Source organism: Rhamphochromis sp. 'chilingali' (assembly GCF_963969265.1).
Source record: "Rhamphochromis sp. 'chilingali' genome assembly, chromosome: 21".
Taxonomy (NCBI): domain Eukaryota; kingdom Metazoa; phylum Chordata; class Actinopteri; order Cichliformes; family Cichlidae; genus Rhamphochromis; species Rhamphochromis sp. 'chilingali'.
Genome location: NC_137949.1, coordinates 7,440,258 through 7,467,593, shown reverse-complemented (window position 1 = coordinate 7,467,593; position 27,336 = coordinate 7,440,258). Strand labels below are relative to the sequence as shown.

Here is a 27,336-nt window from a genome sequence, read left to right as displayed (position 1 = left end):
CAGCAGTTTATTGAAACGTGAAAATATACATGCAAATACAGTATGAAAGGCAAAAACAGAGTTTGTGAAATTCTAACGATCATGAAAGTGAATATTAGGTATGAGCAGCTTTATTTTTAGGCAGCTTTCTTGTCATTTCTTCTCATTTTCTTTTCAGCATGATACTTTTTTGCATTCATGATTTCATAAATTTTGACAAGATCCCAAACACCAAAATTTCAAGTTTGGATTTATCACTCCATAAGACCCGTTGTCACTGGTTTTCAGTGATTTACAGTTCTTGTATAATTTTGCATACCTTAGCCTTTTCTCAGTGTTTCCCTTCCTTTAAGACTGGCCTCATTTGAAGCTACACTTCAACTGAGGCCATTTCTGATGAGGCTTTAGTAAACAGTGGCTCGATCAACTACAGGTCCTGTGTCAGTGCTTTCCTGGATTTCTTTCCTTATATTGTTTTTCTAGGTGTCCTCTGTTTTTCTAGATTCCTCAGGACACACTGCACATAATGCCAAGTTTCCAGCTAATAGCTTTTTGGGAAAACTGTGTTACCTTTGATATCCTTCACAGATTCTACTAAAGAAATGGGAACAAATTGTGTTTTTATGACAGGCTGCAAGTAACAAAGTGTTTAAAGATACAATTTAAAATTGTTTCTTTGCTAAGTTGTCTGGCTAAAGGAGTGAGCCGAACAACAAGGAGTGCCATTAGGTGCCAGTTTTTATGCTCGAATGACTCATGGGTCAGTGCTAAGTGGCTTAATAAAAAAAATCCCCAAAACATTAATCTGAAAATAGTCAGTTACAAAAACTGATGAGTGAAAAATGAGTGGAAAGTATTTATAAAACCTTGAAAAAGATCAGAGAACTATTACTCAAGACCAGTGGAAAATATAAGAAATAAATTTAGACGTTTTTTATAATCGCTTTGTTGTTTGAATCAATTAAAGTCACACTACACAAACCAAGCCTCCGTATTTATTTGTGTTTGGATGTTCTGAGCAGACAGCTGGGACTTCCACTCAGCCTGACCCCTAGTGGTTGAACGATTTCTCAAGACCACTTTTAAAAAATAAGAAATAAAGTCTGTCTCCTTATAAGCAAAATATAAAGAAATGAGGTTTGACTCAGTGCTTTTGCACAATATTATACTAAGAAATCACAAGAAAAAAATAGCAGCTGCACAGCTAGTGATTGAATTTGTCTCATATTCAATTCTTAATTGAATTTATCACTTGAATAATCAGTCCTGTAAATGTCTCCTGTGATCTATTTACAGCTTGTTCCGACCTCTCATCCACAGTTTATCAGCCTGGCAGACCAACATGACAGACTTTGGCTACATGCTACTATGTTCTGCTTTAAACTCTACAGTTTCCTGTCCACAAAAAGGGGTTTTAATTCAGTTATGGCTCCCTGGCAACTGTATGACCCCCCCTGTTATTGCTGGAACCAGAAACTAACATCGTGATGGTCCTTGTCAGATTAGGCCAATCAATGACACACTGACCAGAGGACAGCGGAAAAAGAGAAAGAGGAAGAGGAGGAGTAGAAGGAGAAGGAGAACCGAGGGATGCGCGTGGATGTGTGTTTGTTGAGGGAGGGGGGCAGCTCCTCCCATAATTAAGTTAGTGTGCTGCGCTGGAGGTCCATGTTTACGGGGCAGACGAAGTAGTTTCCTTCACTCTGTGGAGACTGCAGGAGAAGCTCTCTCACTCTCTTCTGTCTCTGGTTATTTCTGCAACTCATCCCTCACTGCGCTGCGACTGGCTGACCTACACGAGGACAAGACGGGGGGTGAAGAAGCAGCAGCAACACCTGCCTAATCCTTCACTGCTGCCGCCATCCCTCCGTCCGTTCCCGCTTCCTGCCCAGTCTTGGACCTCGTCTCCGCCGATCTCTCCGCCACCCCCGCTGCCATCATGTGCGACTGTTTCCACCTGGCCTTTCCCAACTGGCACGCTGCCTCCTCTGGGACGAGTGGGTATCGTTATCTTTACGCTCTCTGCTCTCCTCCCCCCCTTGTTTTTTCTCCGTATGACTTAGCCCGTTCTCCCCAGAGCAATTCGCCGATTGAGCAGCAGGGTTCAGTAGTGCAGTGGGAGAGATTTTGTTTGCGTGCGTGCGTGTGATGGAGAGAGGCAGTGAGCGAGTGTAAGGCGGTTGGTGCTGATGCTGAGCTGTGTTGCTGGGTGTGTCTGCAGAGCGCAGGGGAGTGTTTGAAGATGTCATCATCGAGAGGATGTCAGGCAGCTCTGCGTTTCTCTCCTGCTCTGTTTGAAGCGCAGCCTGAAAGGCAAACAGACCTGATATTTTTACCGTGGCAGTTCAGCAAATCAGGGTTAAAAATAGAAACATGACAACTTAGACTGAAATAAAAAAACGAACAAACACTGAAATGTCTACAAAAAACATGCCCAAAATTCCCAGGAATATCTGTGATGAAAAATGAATCCAACAGCTCTGTATAATTTAATCTTGCATCCTTTTTCCTACTAACTTTGTTACCATTTGGAGTTTAAATGAACCAGATATAAATTTGTTTGGGTCAGGGTTAGTGGGCTTGGACCATATATAGTTTATGTGCACATGTGAAATATTTTTAAATTAACATTTTGTAGGAAATAACCCTGTTACACATTTGCAACATGTATGAGTCATTCTGTGTTTTGAGTTGAGTGGATGTTTTCTGGTGCACGGACTTTCTTCTTAAAATGTGCCTTACAAGCATAATTAGGGAAGGTGTTCTTACCAAGGCTGCAAAAAGTCAAACAGTGTAATGAGTTTCAGCAACATAAAAGGCTGATCAGATATTCAGGGTCAGGAGAAAACGATAAGCACGCTTATCTGAAGTTTCTATCGGCCTAATTATGAAAAATGTGTTCATAATAAACAGGAAATCTGTGTTTTTCATTAGTGGACATCCACGATTACACGGTGAAGACATTCCTTACTGTCTTGAAAAATGATGAGTTAAGGGCTCAGCTGATGCTTGCTGTAAAAAGGAGCATGAAACATCACATTACTGCTCCCCCTTTCTATTTCCCACAGTTCTCCTCATTTACTTCCATCTCTACTCTGAATTAAATCTCCCTCAAAATGATGCGAGGTTTGTTTTGCTTTGAGAAGCTTCAGGCAACGCTCAAGGTCAAAGAGAGAGAGAAATAAAAAAAGAGAGACAGGGAGGAAGTTATCCGGATAAGTGGCTGATCAACAAGACACTGGAAGCCAAAACGAACAATCCTGATCCATTATGGAGTATCACGCCTGAGTTGGACAAATTCATTTTTAATATGTGTGGACTGTTCCCATGTTTATTTTTGTTTAACAGCATGTCGTGGGAACACGGGCAGATTAGGATGCAAATTCCAGAGCTGTGACGAAACTCGCTGTAAGTTTGAAGCAGATTAATAGATTGAAAGCATGCGCTTTGGAGTCTCATGTTAATATAATCCATGCAGAAAATCTAATTCAGCTTTTTTTCCCTCCCTTGACTAAAATCCTATTATATTTTGGATCCCAGCAAACTGCTTCCAACTAAAAGGAGCTTGTGTCTGACTGTTGCACAGGAAAAAAACAAACAAAAACGGAGAGGAATCCAAATCCAGGAGCACAAATAATGAGCTGTATTACTTTATATTAGTTTAGTGAAGACTTCAGGGAGCTTTTAAAACAGGAAACACAAAGTAGAGCAGAGGGTGGTTATGTAAGAGATGAGCTGAGGACAATACAACACGATACAGTTAGGATTTGCAATGCAATTCTACAGTTTAGATTTTTGTTTACGATCTTATTTGAATCTTTACCCACATAAACAAGAATATGTAGGTTTATATGCCATTGCATTGCATTATTTAGTTTAAGTGCTCACACATCAGTGTTGCTTGAAAGCAGACACGCCGGCCTGAGCCCGCAGAGATCAGCCACACCCAAATCCAGCACCAAATCATGCAGGTTCTGCACCACAAACGGCTTACTCATCTATGGAGGGTGCTTTGAATCTGAAAAATATAATAGAAAGTCAGATTGAAACATTAGGCTTTGCTTTCCTCTAACTTCTGATAAGTCAAACAAAAAATAAAAACTGTGCTCTCTGATTTTATTTTGACATGTTTAGTTGCAAATGTTCGGTGAATATGTGGGAAAGGAGTTTCTAAGAGTGCAGTGCCCGTAGCAGAGGCGGGAATAAAGAACATCCACCTTAAGTGGTGAATAACATAAGGAATGTATCAATCTGTTATTTCAGTCCCCCCGTAGTGTACAATGCACAAACACATCGCACACCATCCACAGTGAGTTACAGTTTTAACTGTGGATGAAAATCCAGATCAAATACTCCACAACACCATCACTGTGTTTCTGTATAATAACAGCACCAGGGTCTAGCCATGCTGGCACCTAAAGGCTGTATATTAAGGATGTAAGTTAAGGATGTGTATAAAGCTTACTTCTAGTGTAACACATGATGCTCACAAAGACAATTAGATGATGATGCTAAGCAAGCATCCTCTGTTTACCATCCCAGTTTTACATGTTTGTGTGCTATCATCTGTTGATTAGCACTACAATCAAACTGCAGTCAAGGTTAAAAGGCAGTCCTTCTATTAGCTGTTCAGAAAGTATCAGACCTAAACTGGTTGCCCGATGATGGATGGCACTAGATGGAAACTTCAGGTACTGCAAAACTTAAAATTAGCTGTGCCACAGCAATGGGAGCTCTTTTATGTCTTTACCCAAAAATCTGTTTACAGAGGCTTCAGTGATTAATGGATCTTTAATGTGTTTGTGCTTAGGTTTGTTTACAGAAAAGACTCAATAAGAACTTATCAAGAATCTACTTAGTAACTCTTTTAACTACTTTAACTAATTCTTCTGATTTGTCAGTTTTTTTTTAACCCACAGCTCTGACCAAACTGAACTTACACCTTGCAGTTTAATACTTATCACTGTTATTAATTTATTTACAATTTCTACCTGCGTAATGTGCTCTTACATATTTACAGAATTGTGATTTTTTTGTATACATCATGCAGTGTCAATAAACAAATCTTAATCTTCAGGATCTATTTCGTAGCTCTTCGATGATTAGCAATGAAACGTAAATTAAGTTTATTAAAGTACAAATGGTCTACATAGAGTTAGTGCATTACATATTCTCAAAATCTCCTTTTTTCTCTGAGTAACATGCAAAGAGTTAAATCTCTGAACCAAAGTTGTCTTGGGGGTTCTTGGAAAACAATATAGAGTGACACAACTTGAGGAAAGGTGTGACTGCGACCTTAAAGTGTCCCGCCTCCTTTGTCCGTCTTAGGCTGAAGAAATCATTTTATCCACTTCAGCAGCCACACTCACACCAGGAATGGTTAAGAGCAGTTTGGAGCTTTTCTTACTGACACAGTTTACGTTCAGGAGTTCAGCAAACAGCAGCTTAAGGTAGGTCAGCTGCTTGCTGTAACATCATGGGAAAATCTTTACTATTTTTGCCAGTCAGACCTGGTCTGAAAGAGAAGGATGTTGATGAGTGCATGAGAAGGATTCTTCTCTTTCACTCGCTATTTCAGGTAATGGTGTAGGCGGCTGTAAGGACTCTCACATTTTTATGTTTTTTAACATGTCTAGACTGTGTTGTGCTCACTCACTGAGTTCACAGAGAAAATCTTTTGAGATGAATAGATATATGTTGATAAATGTCCTCTTATGCTATTTCTAATCACATGAATCCACAATGACTTTATCAGACGTGAAAAAAAGCTGAGCTGGATTGTCTTTTCATTGCTCTTAAACTGTCTTGAAGGCTTAACCTTGAGGCAGCAACACATCCTGATGCAGTAAGAGGTTTTTAAACCATCACTCTCTTGCCCGAACTTTCTTCTAATGCACTTACACAGGCTGTGAGAGCTCTTCACATGACATACATTACTGTAATGCAGCGGGTGGGGTGTCAGTGTGATGGTGAGTTGAGAAACTATATGGATCTACCATATACACAGGCCAAATGTTGCACATATTTCTGTTATTTTAAGTCATTCTGTTTTTCATTGATGGCTTTAAAAGAAAACTTACTACAATAATTTGTTTTTGCTTCAAATAAGACTTTTGCTTGTAAATTACGATGCGGTGTTTGCACTAATGAAGTTGACACTTTCATTATGGTTTTTTGAGCTCCAAATTTAGCCACAGTTTAGTGTTTTTTGAGGTTTTGTCCTGCAACATATCAGCTATGCCCAAATAAAACACCTAAAGCACCTAGACCAGCGTTATTCCTGCAATGAAAATGATTTGTTTGTCCATGTAGCATTAATTTATTCAACTTTAAGTTCTACTGACAGTACTTTTTTTTTATCAGTACTTATATTTTTTAGTCAACAATACTATAAAACTACAGAAATCATACTGTATGCCTGTGTAATTCTCCACTCGACAAGCCTTGTTTTAAATGTACAACATCCCTGAAACAAAGGAACTCTCAAAATAACGTTAACGAATGGTTTATTTAAAAAGGAATTAACTTGAATAGAGCAGGTAATAATTATAATCTGGTAACTTGATTAATTTGGAGTCAGACTTTCCCTTTTTGGCAGCCTTGATGGGCTAAGCTGAGAGGTTGCAAAGTCCAATCTGTGGGTCAATACAGTGGATCACTTAACAGAGGCAGCAGCTCCCTGGAGGGAATTATTGCCAGGAAGAACTCTAAATAGTCTAATCATCGGCTCCAGAGTCTCCGAGCCTCAAAACAACTGCCAGGGGTCAGACTGGGTGGAAGTCTTATGCTTTGTCTTTGTGCAAATCATTTCTGTATTTTTTTTTATTCATACAACAAAAGGATTATAAAACACAAGTGTGAGCTACTTTTACATGGTGTCGTTTTCATACGAATAGAGGACAGAGGACAAAGGACAGTGATCCCTCTTGAATCATCCCTATTTTTTTATATTTTTCATTTTTATGTTTTTATATCTGAACATTTTCAGGGGCGTGTCTTTTAATTGTCTTTTAACATGTCTTTTAAAGCCACTTAACACTGACCTATGACTTATTCAATTATGAAAAGGGACCCAACTCAAGAGATGAACCAGTGTCTTGATACTTAGCAAAGAATCAGTTCTTTAGGCACTTTGTTACAAAAACACATCATGTTTTTCTGACACCTGTCAGAGGATATTTCAAGCTATGTTTAAGAGTAAAGGTGGTCATCCCAAATATTCATATGCATTAGGATTGTACACACATCTGTTTTTTCCTTTTATACTGTATTTCCAATATATGTTTATACAAGTTTCAATGGATCTCTGCAGCTATTTCACATGTTCCTATCAAAATGTAAAGAAATGAAAGGTGGCTCAAGACTTTTGCACATTACTGTATAATCTGCTACAATTAAATAAATTTCAATATTATGAATCGTGTTCAGTGCATTTTATTTGCTGTTTTTGTAAACGGAGGAGTGTGATTTTTTTGCCAGGTGCCTTTTTGCATGACATATTTGAGGTTTTGTAGTAACAGGACAGACTTTGTTTAGCTGCTGTGTGACAGGACTAAAATCACTTAATGCGATTTTCTATTTATTTAGGGGTTAATATGCAAAATATTTACGCAATAAACTTGTGCATGCAGAAAATGAAGCATTAGAGGTCAACAGTTTACGTTTAAAGTATTGCAATACACAGATGTCATATCAGATACTATGTTGTTGTGGGTTTTTTTTTTTCTGAACAGGACCTGGGCGACGGTTGCAAGGCCCAGAGCCTGCCACAGAGGACTCAGTAAGTGAATTTACTGTGACACAAAGTGACATGCTTGTTTTTTCTTCATTTCATTTCTTTGTTAGTTACTGTAAGTTTTGTGCTGTGACTTCATTTCATTCATTATTAATTTGAGCCATCTGCAGCTGGTGATATTGTCCACTTTAGTGCAGCTTTATATAATGATGTTGATTTTTTCAACATGAATACCGACATCTTTCCATGTGTCAGTATTCCTTCAAATTTTTGAAACCGGAGGGAAAAACTGTCACAACATAACATAACATAACATAACATAACATAACATAACATAACATGAGGGCATTATATTGTGTAAGTAAATGTGTCACTGTGAATGAGTGACAAGGGAGTAGGTGGTCCTACTGGGTCATCAACACTGTGGAATAATAACATTAAAGCTGTTAAATCAATAGTTCATATACTTCAGACTATAAAATTTTACATTTACAGATGTGTGTATTATGTCCTTACTGTTTTTGTCCTGTTTTTATATTTTTCTTTTCATTTTAATCCCCCTTTTCCATATTTAGCACATTTTCACCAACAAACAGCTGAAATGTTTCATTCCATAGAAGGAAATCTACTGTACGTTCTCAACGTTGTCATATGTTTTTAGGATTTTGTATTATACAGTGACAACAGACTGTATGAAGTAACGCGTCTAGATCACCAAAGTGATCAACAGTTCAGTTTCTGTTTGAAGGCGGTCACATATTCCTGTGCCTTAAAACTGGATCCACCATGTTTGATTGATAGATTATGATGTTGATGTTGGAGTCTGAGCTAATAAATACTGAACAACAGTTATTTTAACTTTACAGCAAAGCAAATAGAGACAAGACTTAGTGCTAATGGAGACTTTGCACAGATAGGCAAATAACAACAACCCATTACAACTTACACTTTTTATCAGAGAAGAAATTTGTACAAATCAGTGTATAGTATTTATACAGATTGGCTGACTAATATTTGTGCTGCACTGAAAAATGATCACATCAGTCTAATATAAACAAGGCTGTCACCGATCATGGGCTAGCAGCTGAAAAACAACAACTTTTGGTTAATTCTGGTTTGGATGATGGATGATGAAAATGAGAATCTACACTTCATTCTCACACACACACACACACACACACACACACACACACACACACACACACACACACACACACACACACACACACACACACACACACACACACAAAGTACACATGCACACAGTATTTTGCTCAAAGTGTTGGCCTGACAGACTAGCCAACGCTGCCATCTCAGGAAACACACCAATAATGTGACAGTTTTTAAATGCCAAATAGCTAAACACCCAGTCAGTGATGCTTTTGGCTAAACAAGGTGCTATCGCACTATCTGGGATCCAATTTTCCTCCATATCTTTTTTTTTTGTTGTTTATGCTGCAGGTGCAGCTGCATGAGTTTTAATAAGAAAACATTTTATATGCAGCTCAAGAAAATAGATGCTTTCTAGGCTTGATAATATCCAAATGAAATGATATGAAATTTCTTAGGGGTGATGATGAAAACAGGTTTGTTTTCATGTTTACTGACCTTATGTCCATGCAGATGTGTGATGAGCCATCTCAGTTCGCAGAGAGTGAGAGACCACGCCCACAAGGGTCATCTCCAGTTGAGGAGTATCCTGAGACTGAAAAATACAGTGACAGTGATAAAGAGGTACAGAGAAACACCACACATATTTTAAGTTACGTGTGCGCTTCATGTTTTAAGGTCCTACAACATCACTCGATCCCATATGAGTAAGCACTTGGCATGAACCAAGCTCAGCCCCCCCCCCCCCCAAACTTTTAGCTTGTTTAGTCTTGAAAATCCAGTTAAGACAATAGAACAGAACATTGTTTACAATACAACCATGTCCAAAAAAATCAGGCTTCTCTGGCAGAAATAACTGGCTTTCTTTTAATTCTTCACCTCAGCTGGGAAATTATAACGCTGCTACTTCACTGCATGTAAACTCACAGTTATTGAATAGTCTGCGTGTAAGTCAACGGTCTATTTTTCAGGCCAAAAAATAAATGAAGTTAGAAAAACAAACTTGTGACTGAAAGAAAGAAGTTTGTGTATTCGACTCAGTTATACTCACACGGCTGCATGTCCTGAAATGACAAAAAAAAAAGGTGAAACTGAAGAAGACTGTTTCTGGACAGCATCCACATGAAAATGTAGAAACTGTGAAAGATAACATTGTGTTTTTATTAGTTGTTCTATTACTTACTTTCTATTACTTATTTCTCTTTACAGATTTGTGTGCTAATGTGTGGTCCAAGATGAGCTCTGCATTGTATAATATTGCAATAACTTGGCTACTCCCCTGTATAAATGAATGTACCCTCCTGATCTGAGTATTATAAGATTACTTTTTAAACCCCTTTGCTCCTCTTAAACTCCTTTTAGTGTGAAGCAGAGCATGACCCACGCCACAAAAGTGGGACTGGAAAGAAAGCTAAAAAGTCTGGGCTTGGGTCCATGTTTGAAAAGCGCTCTACTCCAAAGATGAGTAAACTCAAGGTGAGACATTTCTAGCTTTTCCTCTGTGTACTGCATTTGTAAATCCTTTCAAGCTATGCAACTGCAGAAAAAAAAAATCAGTGCTAAAGGTAAAATGACTGTCCTTTTTTTGCACTGGCAGGAAGCTGAGAGCCCTGAATCTGAGGTGATAGTGAAAACGGCCAAAGATGGATGTGCAGAGGGTCTCATTTATGGTGGAGGGGGAAAAGAAGGGATTTTCATTAAGGAAGTAGTGCCAGAGTCACCAGCCTCCAAAAATCTAAAACTGAAAGAAGGTAAACCTGCGGCTAAAAATTTGTCTCATTAAAATTATTATAGGTTTAAAGTCTCTATATTATTACATTACATTACTATGTATTATTACATTCTGTATTCTACTTGATTTTATGTTATGCTATTGTAGAATTTTTAATTTGCAATATTCAATTGACAATTACACTGCTCAAAAAATTAAAGGAACACTTTTAATAAGAGTAAAACATCAAGTCAGTCAAACTGCTGGGATACTGACGTGGTCAGATATGTAGCAGAGGGGCTTGCTAATCAGTTTCAGCTGCTTTGGTGCTAATGAAATCAACAACAGGTACACTAGAAGGGCAATGGTGCGACAAAACAGGAATGTTTTACAGGTTGAGGCAACCGAGATCCTGGGTTCCTCCTTGTAGGCAATGGTACCTGGAGGATGAATGAATTGATACCATTGACTGGTTCCTACACTCATCTGACCTAAATTCAACAGAACACCTCTGGGATGTTATGTTTCGGTCCATACAATGCTACCCCGTTGTAGGAACCTGGTAATGCCTTGGTCCAGATTTGGAAGGAGATCCCCCAGGACACCATCTGTTGTCTCACTGGAAGCATTGCCTGAATTTGTCATGCATGAATTCAAGCACAAAATGACACCCAACTACAACTGGCTGTCATTTTGAGCTGCTGCAATGAAATTTTGGCAAAATGGACTAGTCTGCTTTTTGAATTCAGCCCCTTGTAAGTTGATAATTTTTATTTCAATCAAATGATGAGGCCATTCATTCCTAACACATTACCCAGTTCTTATCAGCGTCGATATCCAGCATGATTTTTTTCCTCCCATTGAGATCTTATGTGTTTTCAAAGTGTTACTATAATTTTTTTAGCACTGTACGTTGAACACAAGCAAATGTTAATGTTATTCTTTATTTGATTTTTTTATTGAACACTTCAATTTTTATCAACTAAAAATGGGACTTAAAAGTCTGCTCATCAAAGTCCTTTTGAAATATTTTGTCTTGTCTACACAGGTGATCAGATTTTGAGTGCCACTGTGTATTTTGACAACATGTCATATGAGGATGCCATTCAGATTCTGGAGCATGCTCAGGCATATAAACTGAAGCTTTGCTTGAAGCGCAAGCCAGAGATCACAGAGACCGAACCAGCCATCGAATCTGACGTTATACCTGTAACTATTCTCAAAGTTGTCTGCTCAAACTCTTTGTTAGTTATTTTTATTTGTTAGTAACGACTTACCTTTAATTTTTATGCTTCTTAACAGGAAGAAGACCTCCACACTCCACAGATGAGAGAACAAGGAAAAACTAAAAGACGCGGAGAAGCTCGCATTTCGTGGCCCAAGTTTTCATCCTTTGGAAAAGGGCGAAAATCACGTTTTACAAGGTCTCACAGTTCCTCAGAGGCTGAGGAACAAAGAAAGCTTGAACTCAGCCCAACAACAAGCGACACAGAGTCACCAATAAAAACTCAGGATGCTCTCAAATACAAGAAAAAGCATAAAATAAAACTACCTGGTCTGACAAAGAGAGGCCGGATAAGTTCATCTGAGGAGCAGGACACAGATGTGCAAACTGGACAGATCAGTGGTGACACTCACCACACACAAGAATCTGATATGCTTTCACCTGAGTGCCTTGAAAGCCCCTCAGGAGAAATGCCTGAAGCCTATGTGAAAAAAGATCTGAAAGTAATGAAAGATGTGCAACTTGAAGAAACCAATCTAACGGTCCGTGAAGCTCAACCTATTCAACATAAGGTGGAACTTATCAGTATAGATAGCACTTTGAAAACAGCAGATTTAACTGTGGCTCTAGCAGATCAAGAAAGCCCCTCTCTTATCAAGTCCCCTGAGGGGAAAAAAAAGAAGAAAGAAAGGTCTGAATTAAAAATGAAAATTCTGGGGAAGGATAAATCACACAAGAAAGAAGCAAAAGCAAAATCGTCACCAAAAAGGCTAAAAACACTAGGGGCAAGTTTTGACTTAGCTGATCATCCTGAAAATGAAAAATCTGACTTAATCCCAAACTTTGAGTCACACACAGAAGATCCTCGTCTTTATGCTAAGGTGGAACATGATTTATCTGATGTTGCAGTTTCACAAAAAAATCCACAGAAAAGTGAAGCAAAAAGGCAGAAAGGCAAAGAAATCCAAGAAAAACACGAAGACAGAAGAACAGGGGAAACTGTCAAACTGACGAAACTCAGTTTGGGTGACGTTGGTGCTGAGGAAATCACAGATGATCCTTATAAGAGACTGGCAAAAAGCAGTGATTTCAGAACCCAACTTCCCAAACGGGAAGAGATTGAGATACCAGGTATGGAGGATAAGTCTGTGAAGACGAGAGCAAAAAGAATTAAAGAACCTAAGGTAAATTATACAGGACAGAATGGAGAATTTCAAGCGGAAACTGTGCAACTGTCAATTGATGTTGACAGTGTGAAAGAGGCAGTTTCTAAATTGCCTGGCTATAAGCTGCCTAAAGTTGATACATCTGGCATGCCTATTCCAGAAGAAATTACTGTGATAGATGCAAATGCTCAAAGAATATCAGTGAAAACGCCTACAAAAGTGGTAGACACCAAAACAAAGCATGGAGCAAGTCTTACAAAGTTTGACACAACTTCTTCTCTAGAAATTTCCAAGACTACAGTTAAGCTGTCACAGATCACAACCGGGCAATTAACCTCAGAGGATCTTTTAACTGAAACAACAGTAAAAACTTATAAGGAACATGAAACTAAGAAAAAACAAAGCAGCAAAGAGATTAAAACTGGGACCTATAAAAGAGAAGATATTATAATACCAGGAAAGGAAAGTTTAGAGAAAGTATCTAGTCTTCAGGCACATGTGGCTGATGAAACACGAGGAACAGAGGGTATCAACTCTGAATATGAATCAGATAAGAAATCAAAGAAGGCAAAGATGACAGTGCCTAGCTTTGGGATAGCAATGCCAGACATAAGAATCCCTAATATTGGAATTGTCTTGCCAAAACAAAATATCTTTCAGCAAAAAGGGGACACAACAAAAGGAGAAAAAGCTGAATTCCTCCGAGAAGTAACGACATCAAAAGATGAAATTAAAAAAGAAAAGGGGCAGAGTGAAGGAGTTGTATGTGAGGTTGTGATTCCTGAACTCGATAGCATTGAATACATTGACTCAGTAGATGGTTCACCAGCCAAAAAGGACAATGGCATTAGGCTTACAGGTTTTGATGTAAATCTTGAGTCAAAAACAAACGTGGATATTTCCCTGGCAAAAAGTGCAGAAACTGAAGAGCATGCAGTTAAATTGCCTCAATTTGGAGCTATTACTACATACATCAGTGTAAATGTGCCCGATGGAGATAAGCCTATAAACACTGATGAAGCTGAGACAAAAACTCTTGAAAGAGAGGGAAAGGGTAGCAAGTTTAAAGTGCCAAATGTTGGTATCTCCATGCCAAGGGCGAAAGGAATAAAAACGGATTCAAGTCTATCAAAGAAAGGTGTAGCTGTGACACCACCGCCTGAGACCGACGTTACACTTGGAAGTGTAGATGTTTGTATTGCAGAACGAATAATGGAGGCAGAAAAATATGACCAGGAAATAAAACATCCTCGGGCAGAAGGTGATTTTGATAGGCAAGGAGGCAAGTTCAAGATGCCAAAGTTAGGAATTGCAATGCCGAAAATAAAAGGGTCTGAATTTGACTTCAGTGCATCAGAGAAAAATGAAGATATGAAACTGTCAGAAACAAAACGGAAGGTGAAACCCTCTGATGCCGAAATTAGAGCTCCTGAAATGAAAGTTGTAGAAAAGTATGTAGACGAATCACCATCAAAATTTAAGATGCCAACGTTCAAGCTACCTAAATTTGGATCTCCTGTGGCCAACACCAGTCATGAAGTACATGATAAATTAAAAGACATTGAAATTTGTGAAACACAGCTGAAATCAACTGAAGGTGTCAATGTTAACATTCCAACACCAAATACTGATATTGTGGGATCATCTATTGATGTGAAAACAGTTGATGTCAAACCACAGACTGGAATTAAAACTAAAATCAATGTAAGTCTTGGGAGTGCAGAAGCTTTCTTTCCCCAGGAAAAGACTGGAGATGAAACTGAAGTACATGAAAGCAAGTTCAAATTGCCAAAATTTGGAATAACAATGCCAAAAGTAAAAGGACCAGAAGTTGATTTTAACTTATTGAAGAGAGATGTAGATGAAACACTTGAAGAAGCCAAAACTGATGCTGAACGTAAAAAACCCTCTGCTCAAATGGAAACCGAAGATCCTGATATTGAAGATCTGACAAAGGACAATGAGAACTCACTTTCAAAATTTAAGATGCCCACATTCAAACTACCAAAATTTGGAGTTGGTATCCCAAGTGCCACAACAGAAATACCTGATTTGGACACAGGTATCAAAACAGAAGGTGCTGATATTGGTATCCCTGAACAGGTTCTTGAAGTGAACATAGCAGCACCCAGCATTGAATTAAAAGAACATGAAGGCAAAGGAAGTAAGTTCAAATTGCCAAGTCTTGGATTTTCTGTCCCTCAAACAAAAGGACCGGACTTTGATTTAAATTCTTCAAAGAAAAGCATAGATATTACTCTTCCAGAAGCTGAAGTCAAACTCCCTGATGTTGAAGTTGAAAAAAATTCTGCTGAGGTTGAAATGAAAATTGAGACTAAGGAAAAAAAAGAATCACTATCAAAGGTTAAGATGCCAACATTCCACTTACCAAAACTTGGCATTGGTATCACAAGTGCAACAGCAAAAGTACCGGATATGGACAAATGTATCAAAATAGATGGTGCTGATATTAGTATCCCCGAAGAGGTTCTTGAAGTTAACATAGCAGCACCCAGCACTGAATTGAAAGAGCCTTCAATCTCCTTGAAAACCAGTGGATATGAACATGAAGTAAAAGGAAGTAAGTTCAAACTGCCAAGTCTTGGATTTTCTGTCCATCAAGACAAAGCGCCTGACATTGATTTAAGCTCATCAAAGCAAGACGTACATATTACACTTCCAGAAGCTACAGCTGAAGTCAAGCTCCATGATGTTGAAGTAGAGAAACCTTCTGTTGAAACTGAAATTGAAGCTCCTGAGTTCAAAGTTGAGACAAAAGACAAGAAAGGATCACCATCAAAGTTTAAGATGCCTCCATTCCAATTACCCAAATTTGGCATTGGTATCACAAGTGCAACAGCAGAGGTACCGGATATGGAGAAAGGTATCAAAATAGAAGGTGCTGATATTGAGATTCCTGAAGAGGTTCTTGAAGTTAACATTGCAGCACCCAGCACTGAATTGAAAGAACTTCCAATCTCCTTGGAAACCAGTGAATCTGAATATGATGGAAAAGGAAGTAAGTTCAAGCTGCCAAGTCTTGGATTGTCTGTCCCAAAAAGAAAAGGACCTGACACTGATTTAAGCTTATCAAAGAAAGATGTAGATGTTACACTTCCAGAAGCTAAAGCTAAAGTCACACTCCCTGATATGGAAGTGGAAACTGAAGCTCCTGAGTTCAAAGTTGAGACAAAAGACAAAAAAGGATCACCATCAAAGTTTAAGATGCCAACATTCAAATTACCCAAATTTGGTGCCCGTGACACAAGTGCAACAGCAGAGGTACCGGATATGGACAAAGGCATAAAAATAGATGGTGGTGATATTAGTATCCCTGAAGAGGTTCTTGAAGTTAACATAGCAGCACCCAGCACTGAATTCAAAGAACCTTCACTCACCCTGAAAACTACAGGAGCTGAACGTGAAGGCAAAGGAAGTAAGTTCAAACTGCCAAGTCTTGGATTGTCTGTCCCTCAAGCCAAGGGACCTGACATTGATTTAAGTTTATCAGAGAAAGACGTAGAAGTTACACTTCCAGAAGCCAACGCTGAAGTCAAACTCCGTGATGTTGAAGTAGAGAAACCTTCTGTTGAAGTGGAAATTGAAGCTCCTGAGTTCAAAGTTGAGACAAAAGATAAAAAAGGATCACCATCAAAATTTAAGATGCCTACATTCAAATTACCCAGATTTGGCATTGGTATCCCAAGTGCCACAGCAAAAGTACCTGATTTGGACACAGATGTTAAAGTAGATGGTGGTGATATTAGTATCCCTGAGGAGGTTCTTGAAGTCAACATTGCAGCACCCAGCACTGAATTCAAAGAACCTTCACTCACCCTGAAAACTGCAGGAGCTGAACATGAAGGCAAAGGAAGTAAGTTCAAACTGCCAAGTCTTGGATTGTCTGTCCCTCAAGCCAAGGGACCTGACATTGATTTAAGTTTATCAGAGAAAGACGTAGAAGTTACACTTCCAGAAGCCAACGCTGAAGTCAAACTCCGTGATGTTGAAATTGAAAAATCTTCTGTTGAAGTGGAAATTGAAGCTCCTGAGATAAAGATTGAAACAAAGGGAAAGAAAGGATCACCATCAAAGTTTAAGATGCCAACATTCCAACTGCCAAAATTTGGAGTGGGTATCACAAGTACAACAGCAGAGGTACCGGATATGGAGAAAGGCATAAAAATAGATGGTGCTGATATTGAGATTCCTGAAGAGGTTCTTGAAGTTAACATAGCAGCACCCAGCACTGAATTCAAAGAACCTTCACTCACCCTGAAAACTGCAGGAGCTGAACATGAAGGAAAAGGAAGTAAGTTCAAACTGCCAAGTCTTGGATTGTCTGTCCCAAAAACAAAAGGGTCTGACATTGATTTAAGCTTATCGAAGAAAGACGTAAAAGTTACACTTCAAGAAGATAAAGCTGAAGTCAAACTCCCTGATGTTGAAGTAGAGAAACCTTCTGTTGAAGTGGAAATTGAAGCTCCTGAGATAAAGATTGAAACAAAGGGAAAGAAAGGATCACCATCAAAGTTTAAGATGCCAACATTCCAAATTCCAAAATTTGGAGTGGGTGTCACAAGTGCAACAGCAGAGGTACCGGATATGGACAAAGGCATAAAAATAGATGGTGCTGATATTAAGATTCCTGAAGAGGTTCTTGAAGTTGGCGTTGCAGCACCCAGCACTGAATTAAAAGAACCTTCAATCTCCTTGAAAACCAGTGGATATGAACATGAAGGAAAAGGAAGTAAGTTCACACTGCCAAGTCTTGGATTGTCTGTCCCAAAAACCAAAGGGCCTGACATTGATTTAAGCTTATCGAAGAAAGACGTGCATGTTACACTTCCAGAAGCTAAAGCTGAAATCAAACTCCCTGATGTTGAAGTAGAGAAACCTTCTGTTGAAGTGGAAATTGAAGCTCCTGAGTTCAAAGTTGAGACAAAAGATAAAAAAGGATCACCATCAAAATTTAAGATGCCTACATTCAAATTACCCAGATTTGGCATTGGTATCCCAAGTGGTACAGCAAAAGTACCTGATTTGGACACAGATGTTAAAGTAGAAGGAGCTGATATTAGTATACCTAAAGAGGTTCTTGAAGTTAACATAGCAGCACCCAGCACTGAATTCAAAGAACCTTCACTCACCCTGAAAACTACAGGAGCTGAACATGAAGGAAAAGGAAGTAAGTTCAAACTGCCAGGTCTTGGATTGTCTGTCCCTCAAGCCAAAGGACCAGATATCGATTTAAGTTTATCAAAGAAAGATGTAGATATTACACTTCCAGAAGCCAAAGCTGAAGTCAAGCTCCCTGATGTTGAAGTTGAAAAACCTTCTGTTGAAGTGGAAATTGAAGCTCCTGAGATAAAGATTGAAACAAAGGGAAAGAAAGGATCACCATCAAAGTTTAAGATGCCAACATTCCAATTGCCAAAATTTGGAGTGGGTGTCACAAGTGCAACAGCAGAGGTACCGGATATGGAGAAAGGCATAAAAATAGATGGTGCTGATATTGAGATTCCTGAAGAGGTTCTTGAAGTTAACATTGCAGCACCCAGCACTGAATTAAAAGAACCTTCAATCTCCTTGAAAACCAGTGGATCTGAACATGAAGGAAAAGGAAGTAAGTTCAAACTGCCAAGTCTTGGATTGTCTGTCCCTCAAACCAAAGGGCCTGACATTGATTTAAGCTTATCAAAGAAAGATGTAGATGCTGCACTTCCAGAAGCTAAAGCTGAAGTCAAACTCCCTGATGTTGAAGTAGAGAAACCTTCTGTTGAAGTGGAAATTGAAGCTCCTGAGATAAAGATTGAAACAAAGGGAAAGAAAGGATCACCATCAAAGTTTAAGATGCCAACATTCCAAATTCCAAAATTTGGAGTGGGTGTCACAAGTGCAACAGCAGAGGTACCGGATATGGACAAAGGCATAAAAATAGATGGTGCTGATATTAAGATTCCTGAAGAGGTTCTTGAAGTTGGCGTTGCAGCACCCAGCACTGAATTAAAAGAACCTTCAATCTCCTTGAAAACCAGTGGATCTGAACATGAAGGAAAAGGAAGTAAGTTCACACTGCCAAGTCTTGGATTGTCTGTCGCAAAAACCAAAGGGCCTGACATTGATTTAAGCTTAACGAAGAAAGATGTAGATGCTGCACTTCCAGAAGCTAAAGCTGAAGTCAAACTCCCTGATGTTGAAGTAGAGAAACCTTCTGTTGAAGTGGAAATTGAAGCTCCTGAGTTCAAAGTTGAGACAAAAGATAAAAAAGGATCACCATCAAAGTTTAAGATGCCTACATTCAAATTACCTAGATTTGGCATTGGTATCCCAAGTGCCACAGCAAAAGTACCTGATTTGGACACGGATGTTAAAGTAGATGGTGGTGATATGAGTATCCCTGAAGAGGTTCTTAAAGTTAACATAGCAGCACCCAGCACTGAATTCAAAGAACCTTCACTCACCCTGAAAACTACAGGAGCTGAACATGAAGGAAAAGGAAGTAAGTTCAAACTGCCAAGTCTTGGATTGTCTGTCCCTCAAGCCAAAGGACCAGATATCAATTTAAGTTTATCAAAGAAAGATGTTGATGTTACACTTCCAGAAGCCAAAGCTGAAGTCAAACTCCGTGATGTTGAAATTGAAAAACCTTCTGTTGAAGTGGAAATTGAAGCTCCTGAGATAAAGATTGAAACAAAGGGAAAGAAAGGATCACCATCAAAGTTTAAGATGCCAACATTCCAAATTCCAAAATTTGGAGTGGGTGTCACAAGTGCAACAGCAGAGGTACCGGATATGGACAAAGGCATAAAAATAGATGGTGCTGATATTGAGATTCCTGAAGAGGTTCTTGAAGTTGGCGTTGCAGCACCCAGCACTGAATTAAAAGAACCTTCAATCTCCTTGAAAACCAGTGGATCTGAACATGAAGGAAAAGGAAGTAAGTTCAAACTGCCAAGTCTTGGATTGTCTGTCGCAAAAACCAAAGGGCCTGACATTGATTTAAGCTTAACGAAGAAAGATGTAGATGCTGCACTTCCAGAAGCTAAAGCTGAAGTCAAACTCCCTGATGTTGAAGTAGAGAAACCTTCTGTTGAAATTGAAGCTCCTGAGTTCAAAGTTGAGACAAAAGATAAAAAAGGATCACCATCAAAATTTAAGATGCCTACATTCAAATTACCCAGATTTGGCATTGGTATCCCAAGTGGTACAGCAAAAGTACCTGATTTGGACACAGATGTTAAAGTAGATGGTGGTGATATTAGTATCCCTGAAGAGGTTCTTGAAGTCAACATAGCAGCACCCAGCACTGAATTCAAAGAACCTTCACTCACCCTGAAAACTGCAGGAGCTGAACATGAAGGAAAAGGAAGTAAGTTCAAACTGCCAAGTCTTGGATTGTCTGTCCCTCAAGCCAAAGGACCAGATATCGATTTAAGTTTATCGAAGAAAGATGTTGATGTTACACTTCCAGAAGCCAAAGCTGAAGTCAAACTCCGTGATGTTGAAATTGAAAAACCTTGTGTTGAAGTGGAAATTGAAGCTCCTGAGATAAAGACAGAAACAAAGGGAAAGAAAGGATCACCATCAAAGTTTAAGATGCCAACATTCCAAATTCCAAAATTTGGAGTGGGTGTCACAAATGCAACAGCAGAGGTACCGGATATGGACAAAGGCATAAAAATAGATGGTGCTGATATTAAGATTCCTGAAGAGGTTCTTGAAGTTGGCGTTGCAGCACCCAGCACTGAATTAAAAGAACCTTCAATCTCCTTGAAAACCAGTGGATCTGAACATGAAGGAAAAGGAAGTAAGTTCACACTGCCAAGTCTTGGATTGTCTGTCCTAAAAACCAAAGGGCCTGACATTGATTTAAGCTTATCGAAGAAAGATGTGCATGTTACACTTCCAGAAGCCAAAGCTGAAGTCAAACTCCCTGATGTTGAAGTAGAGAAACCTTCTGTTGAAGTGGAAATTGAAGCTCCTGAGTTCAAAGTTGAGACAAAAGATAAAAAAGGATCACCATCAAAATTTAAGATGCCTACATTCAAATTACCCAGATTTGGCATTGGTATCCCAAGTGGTACAGCAAAAGTACCTGATTTGGACACGGATGTTAAAGTAGATGGTGGTGATATTAGTATCCCTGAAGAGGTTCTTGAAGTTAACATAGCAGCACCCAGCACTGAATTCAAAGAACCTTCACTCACCCTGAAAACTGCAGGAGCTGAACATGAAGGCAAAGGAAGTAAGTTCAAACTGCCAAGTCTTGGATTGTCTGTCCCTCAAGCCAAAGGACCAGATATCGATTTAAGTTTATCAAAGAAAGATGTAGATGTTACACTTCCAGAAGCCAAAGCTGAAGTCAAACTCCCTGATGTTGAAATTGAAAAACCTTCTGTTGAAGTTGGAATTGAACCTCCTGAGATAAAGATTGAAACAAAGGGAAAGAAAGGATCACCATCAAAGTTTAAGATGCCAACATTCCAACTGCCAAAATTTGGAGTTGGTGTCACAAGTTCAACAGCAGAGGCACCGGATATGAGGAATGGTATGAAAATAGATGGTGTTGATATTGAGATTCCTGAAGAGGTTCTTGAAGTTAACATTGCAGCACCCAGCACTGAATTAAAAGAACCTTCAATCTCCTTGAAGACCAGTGGATCTGAACATGAAGGAAAAGGAAGTAAGTTCAAACTGCCAAGTCTTGGATTGTCTGTCCCTCAAACCAAAGGGCCTGACATTGATTTAAGCTTATCGAAGACAGACGTAGATGTTACACTTCCAGAAGCTAAAGCTGAAATCAAACTCCCTGATGTTGAAGTAGAGAAACCTTCTGTTGAAGTGGAAATTGAAGCTCCTGAGTTCAAAGTTGAGACAAAAGATAAAAAAGGATCACCATCAAAATTTAAGATGCCTACATTCAAATTACCCAAATTTGGCATTGGTATCCCAAGTGCCACAGCAAAAGTACCTGATTTGGACACAGATGTTAAAGTAGATGGTGGTGATATTAGTATCCCTGAGGAGGTTCTTGAAGTCAACATTGCAGCACCCAGCACTGAATTCAAAGAACCTTCACTCACCCTGAAAACTGCAGGAGCTGAACATGAAGGAAAAGGAAGTAAGTTCAAACTGCCAAGTCTTGGATTGTCTGTCCCTCAAACAAAAGGGCCTGACATTGATTTAAGTTTATCAAAGAAAGATGTAGATGTTACACTTCCAGAAGCCAAAGCTGAAGTCAAGCTCCCTGATGTTGAAATTGAAAAACCTTCTGTTGAAGTTGGAATTGAACCTCCTGAGATAAAGATTGAAACAAAGGGAAAGAAAGGATCACCATCAAAGTTTAAGATGCCAACATTCCAAATTCCAAAATTTGGAGTTGGTGTCACAAGTTCAACAGCAGAGGCACCGGATATGGACAAAGGTATGAAAATAGATGGTGCTGATATTGAGATTCCTGAAGAGGTTCTTGAAGTTGGCGTTGCAGTACCCAGCACTGAATTAAAAGAACCTTCAATCTCCTTGAAAACCAGTGGATATGAACATGAAGTAAAAGGAAGTAAGTTCAAACTGCCAAGTCTTGGATTGTCTTTCCCTCAAACAAAAGGGCCTGACATTGATTTAAGCTTATCGAAGAAAGATGTAGATGTTACAGTTCCAAAAGCCAAAGCTGACAAAGCTGGTAAGGCCCCTGAGGAAGACATCAGCATTGATGTTCCCGGAGTTGATGTCATACTACCAGAAGTCAAAACAGATGTACATCTTCCAGATACCGACCTTAAAGAATCCTCACATATTATCATAGAGGGGGGAACCGATACAAACCTTGAGGCTAAATTGAAAAAGCCAAGATTTTCATTGCCAAAATTTTCATTTTCCAAGCAAAGTGTAAAAGACCCTGAAGTCGATATCAGTCTCCCAAAAACTGATGTTATTTTTCTGCAAGGTGATATAGTCAAACAACCTGACAATGAGTTCAGTATGGAAGTAAGTGATGTGAATAAAGGAATTAAAATTGATGCAGCACCCGGCATTGACTCTGAAGGTTTAGCTGTAGATGTGAAAGCTAAAGGAGGTGAGATATCTGGAAGCAAGTTTAAAATGCCAAATCTGGCCATCTCAATGACCAAAGTTAAAAGTCCTGAAACAGATTTAAGTTTATCAAAGAAAGATGTTGATATTTCCTTACCAGAGGTAACAGCTGACATCAAACTACTCCATATTGAAGGCAAAGAAACTGAGGGTTCTACTTCATTACCGGAAACACCTACAATTGAGGCCGAAGTCAAGTCAAAACGACCAAGTTGGACATTTCCAAAATTTTCCTTTTCAAGGACAGCCGATAAGGCCCCAGCTATTGATGTCAAAATTGAAACACCCAAAGCTGAGATTATATCAAGCAAAACAGAAGTCTGTCTAGCAGAAGCTGAAATCAAAGGACCTTCAATGGAAGAACCACCTGCTGAAGAAACTGAAACAAACTTGAAAAAACCTAAATTTTCACTTCCGAGATTTTCTTTTTCAAAGTCAAGTATTAAAGAATCGGAGTTAAGTGATGAGCTTCCACAAGCTGATGTTTCTGTTTCAGAGGGAGAAATAAAAGTTAAACAACCTGAAATGGAAATTAAAGCTCCTGAGAAAGAAGCTGGGCAAGGAAGCCCATTTAAGTTCCCAAATTTAGGCATTGTACAAACAAAACCAAAAGGACCTGAAGTGGATTTAAAATCATCAATAAACAATGTTGACAGCAAACGGCCAGAAATAAAAGCAGAGGTCAAAATCTCAGAAGAAGTCAAACAATCTTCATCTAGTTTGGGAATCAAGTCTTCTGAGACAAAAGCAAAATCAAAAGATGCTGAAGGATCCCCTTTAAAAGAAAAAATTTCACCACTGAAAATGCCAAAATTTAGCAGTGCTTCCTTTGACGTTACCATGGAAGCACCCAAAACAGGAAAAGTAATTGACATTCATGGATCTAAACCTAAGGAGGATATTTCTGTCACCGACAAAGATTCGATTGTTAATATTAAAATGGATTATTCCAAAGGTATAATATCAGAATCCGAAACACCCAAGACTGAGACTGATGTTGTGGGTCTTCCATCACCAAGTAAATTCAAACTACCATCTTTTAAAATGCCCAGGCTTAGCTTCTCAAAGTCTAAACCTGAAGAGGAACAGCTTCCTGCTGAAATAGAAGATAAAGAAGCTCAACTGGAAATGGAAGTTGAAACAAAAGGAGAAAGTAAATCACCAAAAATGATTCTGACATCATTTGGTGAGATCCTAAAGACTATTGATGTTGAATTTGATGTTCCAAAAGCAGACCAAGTTGAAGAAAATCTTGTAGTCTCAAAAGAAGTTCAAGAAATAGGCGAACATGCTGGAAAGCAATTAGAAGCAAAGGAAAAAGGAGCAAGTACCATACAAGATATTTCCAAGAGTCCCGAGAGGACAGGTTGGTTTAAATTTCCTAAGTTTGGCCTGTCTTCCCCTTCAGAAGCCCCCAGTGCTCCTGAGAAATGTGAACAAAAGGATGAAAAGAGTCCAGTAGGGGGAATGGGGGACGAGGAAATTAGCCCCACCTTTTCTGTCCAATCATCGGATGCCTTCGCTGATATAAGTTCTGCAGTCACAAGTGAGCATGTTGGCCCATCCATATCTTCCCCAACAAAGGTAACTGTCAAATATTCTGATCCAAATGTTGCTACTGAGCTTGAAGAGACACACAGTAACATCTTTACTTCGGCCACGAGGACTGAACTGATCTCAGTTCAGCCTAACTTACCGGAGAAAATCACTATTCTGTCCTCTGGAATATCATCGTCATCAGAAGACACGTGCAGATTGGAATCGGGAAAACTACACGTCATTACAACAAATATACAAGCAACCCCAGAAGCACAGCATGCCCAGTTACTAACTGATATTGAAGCTGAATTAGCTGAAGGCCTTCCCTTAAAATCAGAAGCTAATGAAACTACATCATGGACTGTGGAAGGCTCAGACAGTGGCAACAGAGCGGTGTTTGAGAGGCACTTAGTGACGAAAACCTCAACTGAAAGAAGTGAAAGCAGAGAGACAATTGTTATAACCAAACAAATTACTCATGTATTTGACTCTTCTGAGCCCATCTCTGGTGAGACAGCGTCATCTATACAGCGACTGAGAGACTCTGTGCACTCTGAGAAAATGAGGTTCTTTGACGATGCTGAGAAGTGAGGCAACTGGAAATAATTCATGTGTAAAGATACTATTTCTCTTTGCCTAGACCTGAATGTCAGAGGAGACAAGTGAATGAAAACATGCTGGAAACTGGGAAAGGAAGTTAGCATGTTTAACTTACCGATCACAGAGAACAATCTGTCAGTGTTCAGGCATTACAACATGATGGTGATGTGCTGTGCTATGATGCTGACCTACAAAAGAAATATGCATTCCTGTAATTCACGCTGACAGTCTGTTGAAGATACTAACAATGTGTATAACTGTGTCCTTACTTCAAATTGTAGCAAGGCCTTAGCAAATATCCTTGCTCAAGATGCAGAATGTTTGACTTTTGCTTACCAAAATCTCTAAAACTCATTTTGCAGTTTTTCACTATTGACTAATTTACTTGTGTGTGTACTTTACAAAATGATAATCACCAGTGCCGTCAACTAAAATTTCTGACTGTTTGAGACTGATGCAAAAATCAATTTATTTTACTGACATTCCAAATTGTGTTTACAGTAATTTCACTATAACGCTTACAGTATATACAAACTACAATAGCATAATGCAGTTAAGATAGAACAAAGAATATGTACGTATTGCACCAAGATACTGTTGTCGCTGTAGCTAAAATGTAAAGAGACAATAGCAATGCAAAGCTGAAATGAAAAGCATATGATCAAACAGAGCAAATGTACTGCTAAAACTATATTTTTTATTAATACTTTGCTACTTTGAACCTAATTTGCCACACTAGAAATCTGTCTGGACTCTGTTTTCTTTCCATATCTCTGTACAAAGTGGGGCTATTGAACCGGCTATATAAATAGCTTTTAATGACCTTTGAAATTTTATTGGATAACTGCTCGTGTTTGTATTCTGATAGGCTTTAACTTAACTTGTTTGCAAAGTTATAGACAATAAATGCTATTATATCCAAAACTATGTTTGTGTGTGTGTTTGTGTGTCTATAGTGAAATTAATAAAAAGCACAGTTTTCAATCTGTAGTCAATATGTTTGCACACTAGATGGAGACAAAGTTCATAACTATGGTAACATATCATCACGAATATGCTTCATGTTATATACAGATAATTCACAGTTTACTGTGTGAATAAGTCCCTGTGCACAGTGTGAAACTTCTGTGTTAGCTTAACTACAGATTTCCTTGTTATGGCCTTTTTTACAGCAATTGAAATTCCTTCACAAACCTCATTTAAATATCATGAAATATACAGAACAAGAAAAAAAAGCTTCTTCCACTCCAACTTTGAAAATGTAAAACGTATCAGTATACCTTACAATTACACCATAGCGTGCCAACTATCAAGCACTCACTCGTTGTCTACGCTCACCGAATTGTTATGTGCTGCCTTCAAGAGCGTCCCGTCACTTCCTTCTTTCTTCCGGAAACGATGTTAAAATTATTGCTGGTGCAGGTTTCTCGCGTCCTGTGTTTCACAGAGAAACTGCATGTGTATAAAATTAGACCCTAATCACACATTGGCCATAAATGTGTCTCACAGCATCAAAATATTCATCAACTCTAATTAAAACATAGTTTGTCAAATGGAAATATCCAACAGACTCTTGTAGGAAATTTGAAACGAATGTGTCTTGCAAGTCGTTTTTCTTTGTCATCTAAGAAACATCAACTACACGTATGTGGACATGTGTATCAATAATATGTACATCATAAAGTTGTTTCCAAATTTATTTTAAAACCATGTTCTTTTAAAAGAACTTACTGGTGTCTATCTTTCATCTAGACACTGAACCTATTTGCAGTGACTATTTAAGTCTCAGAAACATTAAACCATCTACATCAGGAATGCCAAACTTATTTTATATCCTGGGTGTCTCAAACATAATAAATATAGCAGAGAGTAAAAAAGGGTAAAAACCCTTTCTGCTATTTTATCTAATATTTAACTACTACGGCAATGCATGGCGATGGGGGACATCTGCATCAATAGGAAAAGCTGTTAAACTATAATACAGTTAAGTTCAATCTCTTTGACATTTTCCAAAAGCTTTCCAGTTGCTTGGATTGGAGTCTTTCCCTGGCTGATTCTGGCCCGTGGGCCTTATGTTTGGCATCCCTAATTTTGATTACCCCCCCCCCCCATCCCCACCAAAAAACAAAACAAAAACAAAAAGCTACACATTCTGTGGAATAATACTAATTTTGGG

The 27,336-nt window shown here is 38.8% G+C and overlaps 1 protein-coding gene across 1 annotated transcript; it reads left to right on the top strand.

Moving 5' to 3' along the window:
- Positions 1-354: 354 nt before the first annotated feature.
- LOC308389101 (uncharacterized protein) lies at positions 355-25,665 on the top strand. The gene is made up of 7 exons (XM_080870254.1): positions 355-1,976; positions 7,713-7,759; positions 9,338-9,448; positions 10,187-10,300; positions 10,422-10,575; positions 11,584-11,744; positions 11,838-25,665. Exons 1-7 carry the CDS (start codon positions 1,919-1,921, stop codon positions 25,149-25,151), a joined length of 13,959 nt encoding a protein of 4,652 aa, XP_080726380.1. The 5' UTR covers positions 355-1,918; the 3' UTR covers positions 25,152-25,665.
- Positions 25,666-27,336: the final 1,671 nt, after the last annotated feature.

Excerpts from the sequence above, each read along its gene's own strand:
- LOC308389101 (XM_080870254.1), top strand. The coding sequence starts at position 1,919 with ATGTGCGACTGTTTCCACCTGGCCTTTCCCAACTGGCACGCTGCCTCC. Across the intron at positions 9,449-10,186 it reads ACAGTGACAGTGATAAAGAG|TGTGAAGCAGAGCATGACCC; the intron begins GTACAGAGAAAC and ends AACTCCTTTTAG. Across the intron at positions 10,301-10,421 it reads CAAAGATGAGTAAACTCAAG|GAAGCTGAGAGCCCTGAATC; the intron begins GTGAGACATTTC and ends TTGCACTGGCAG.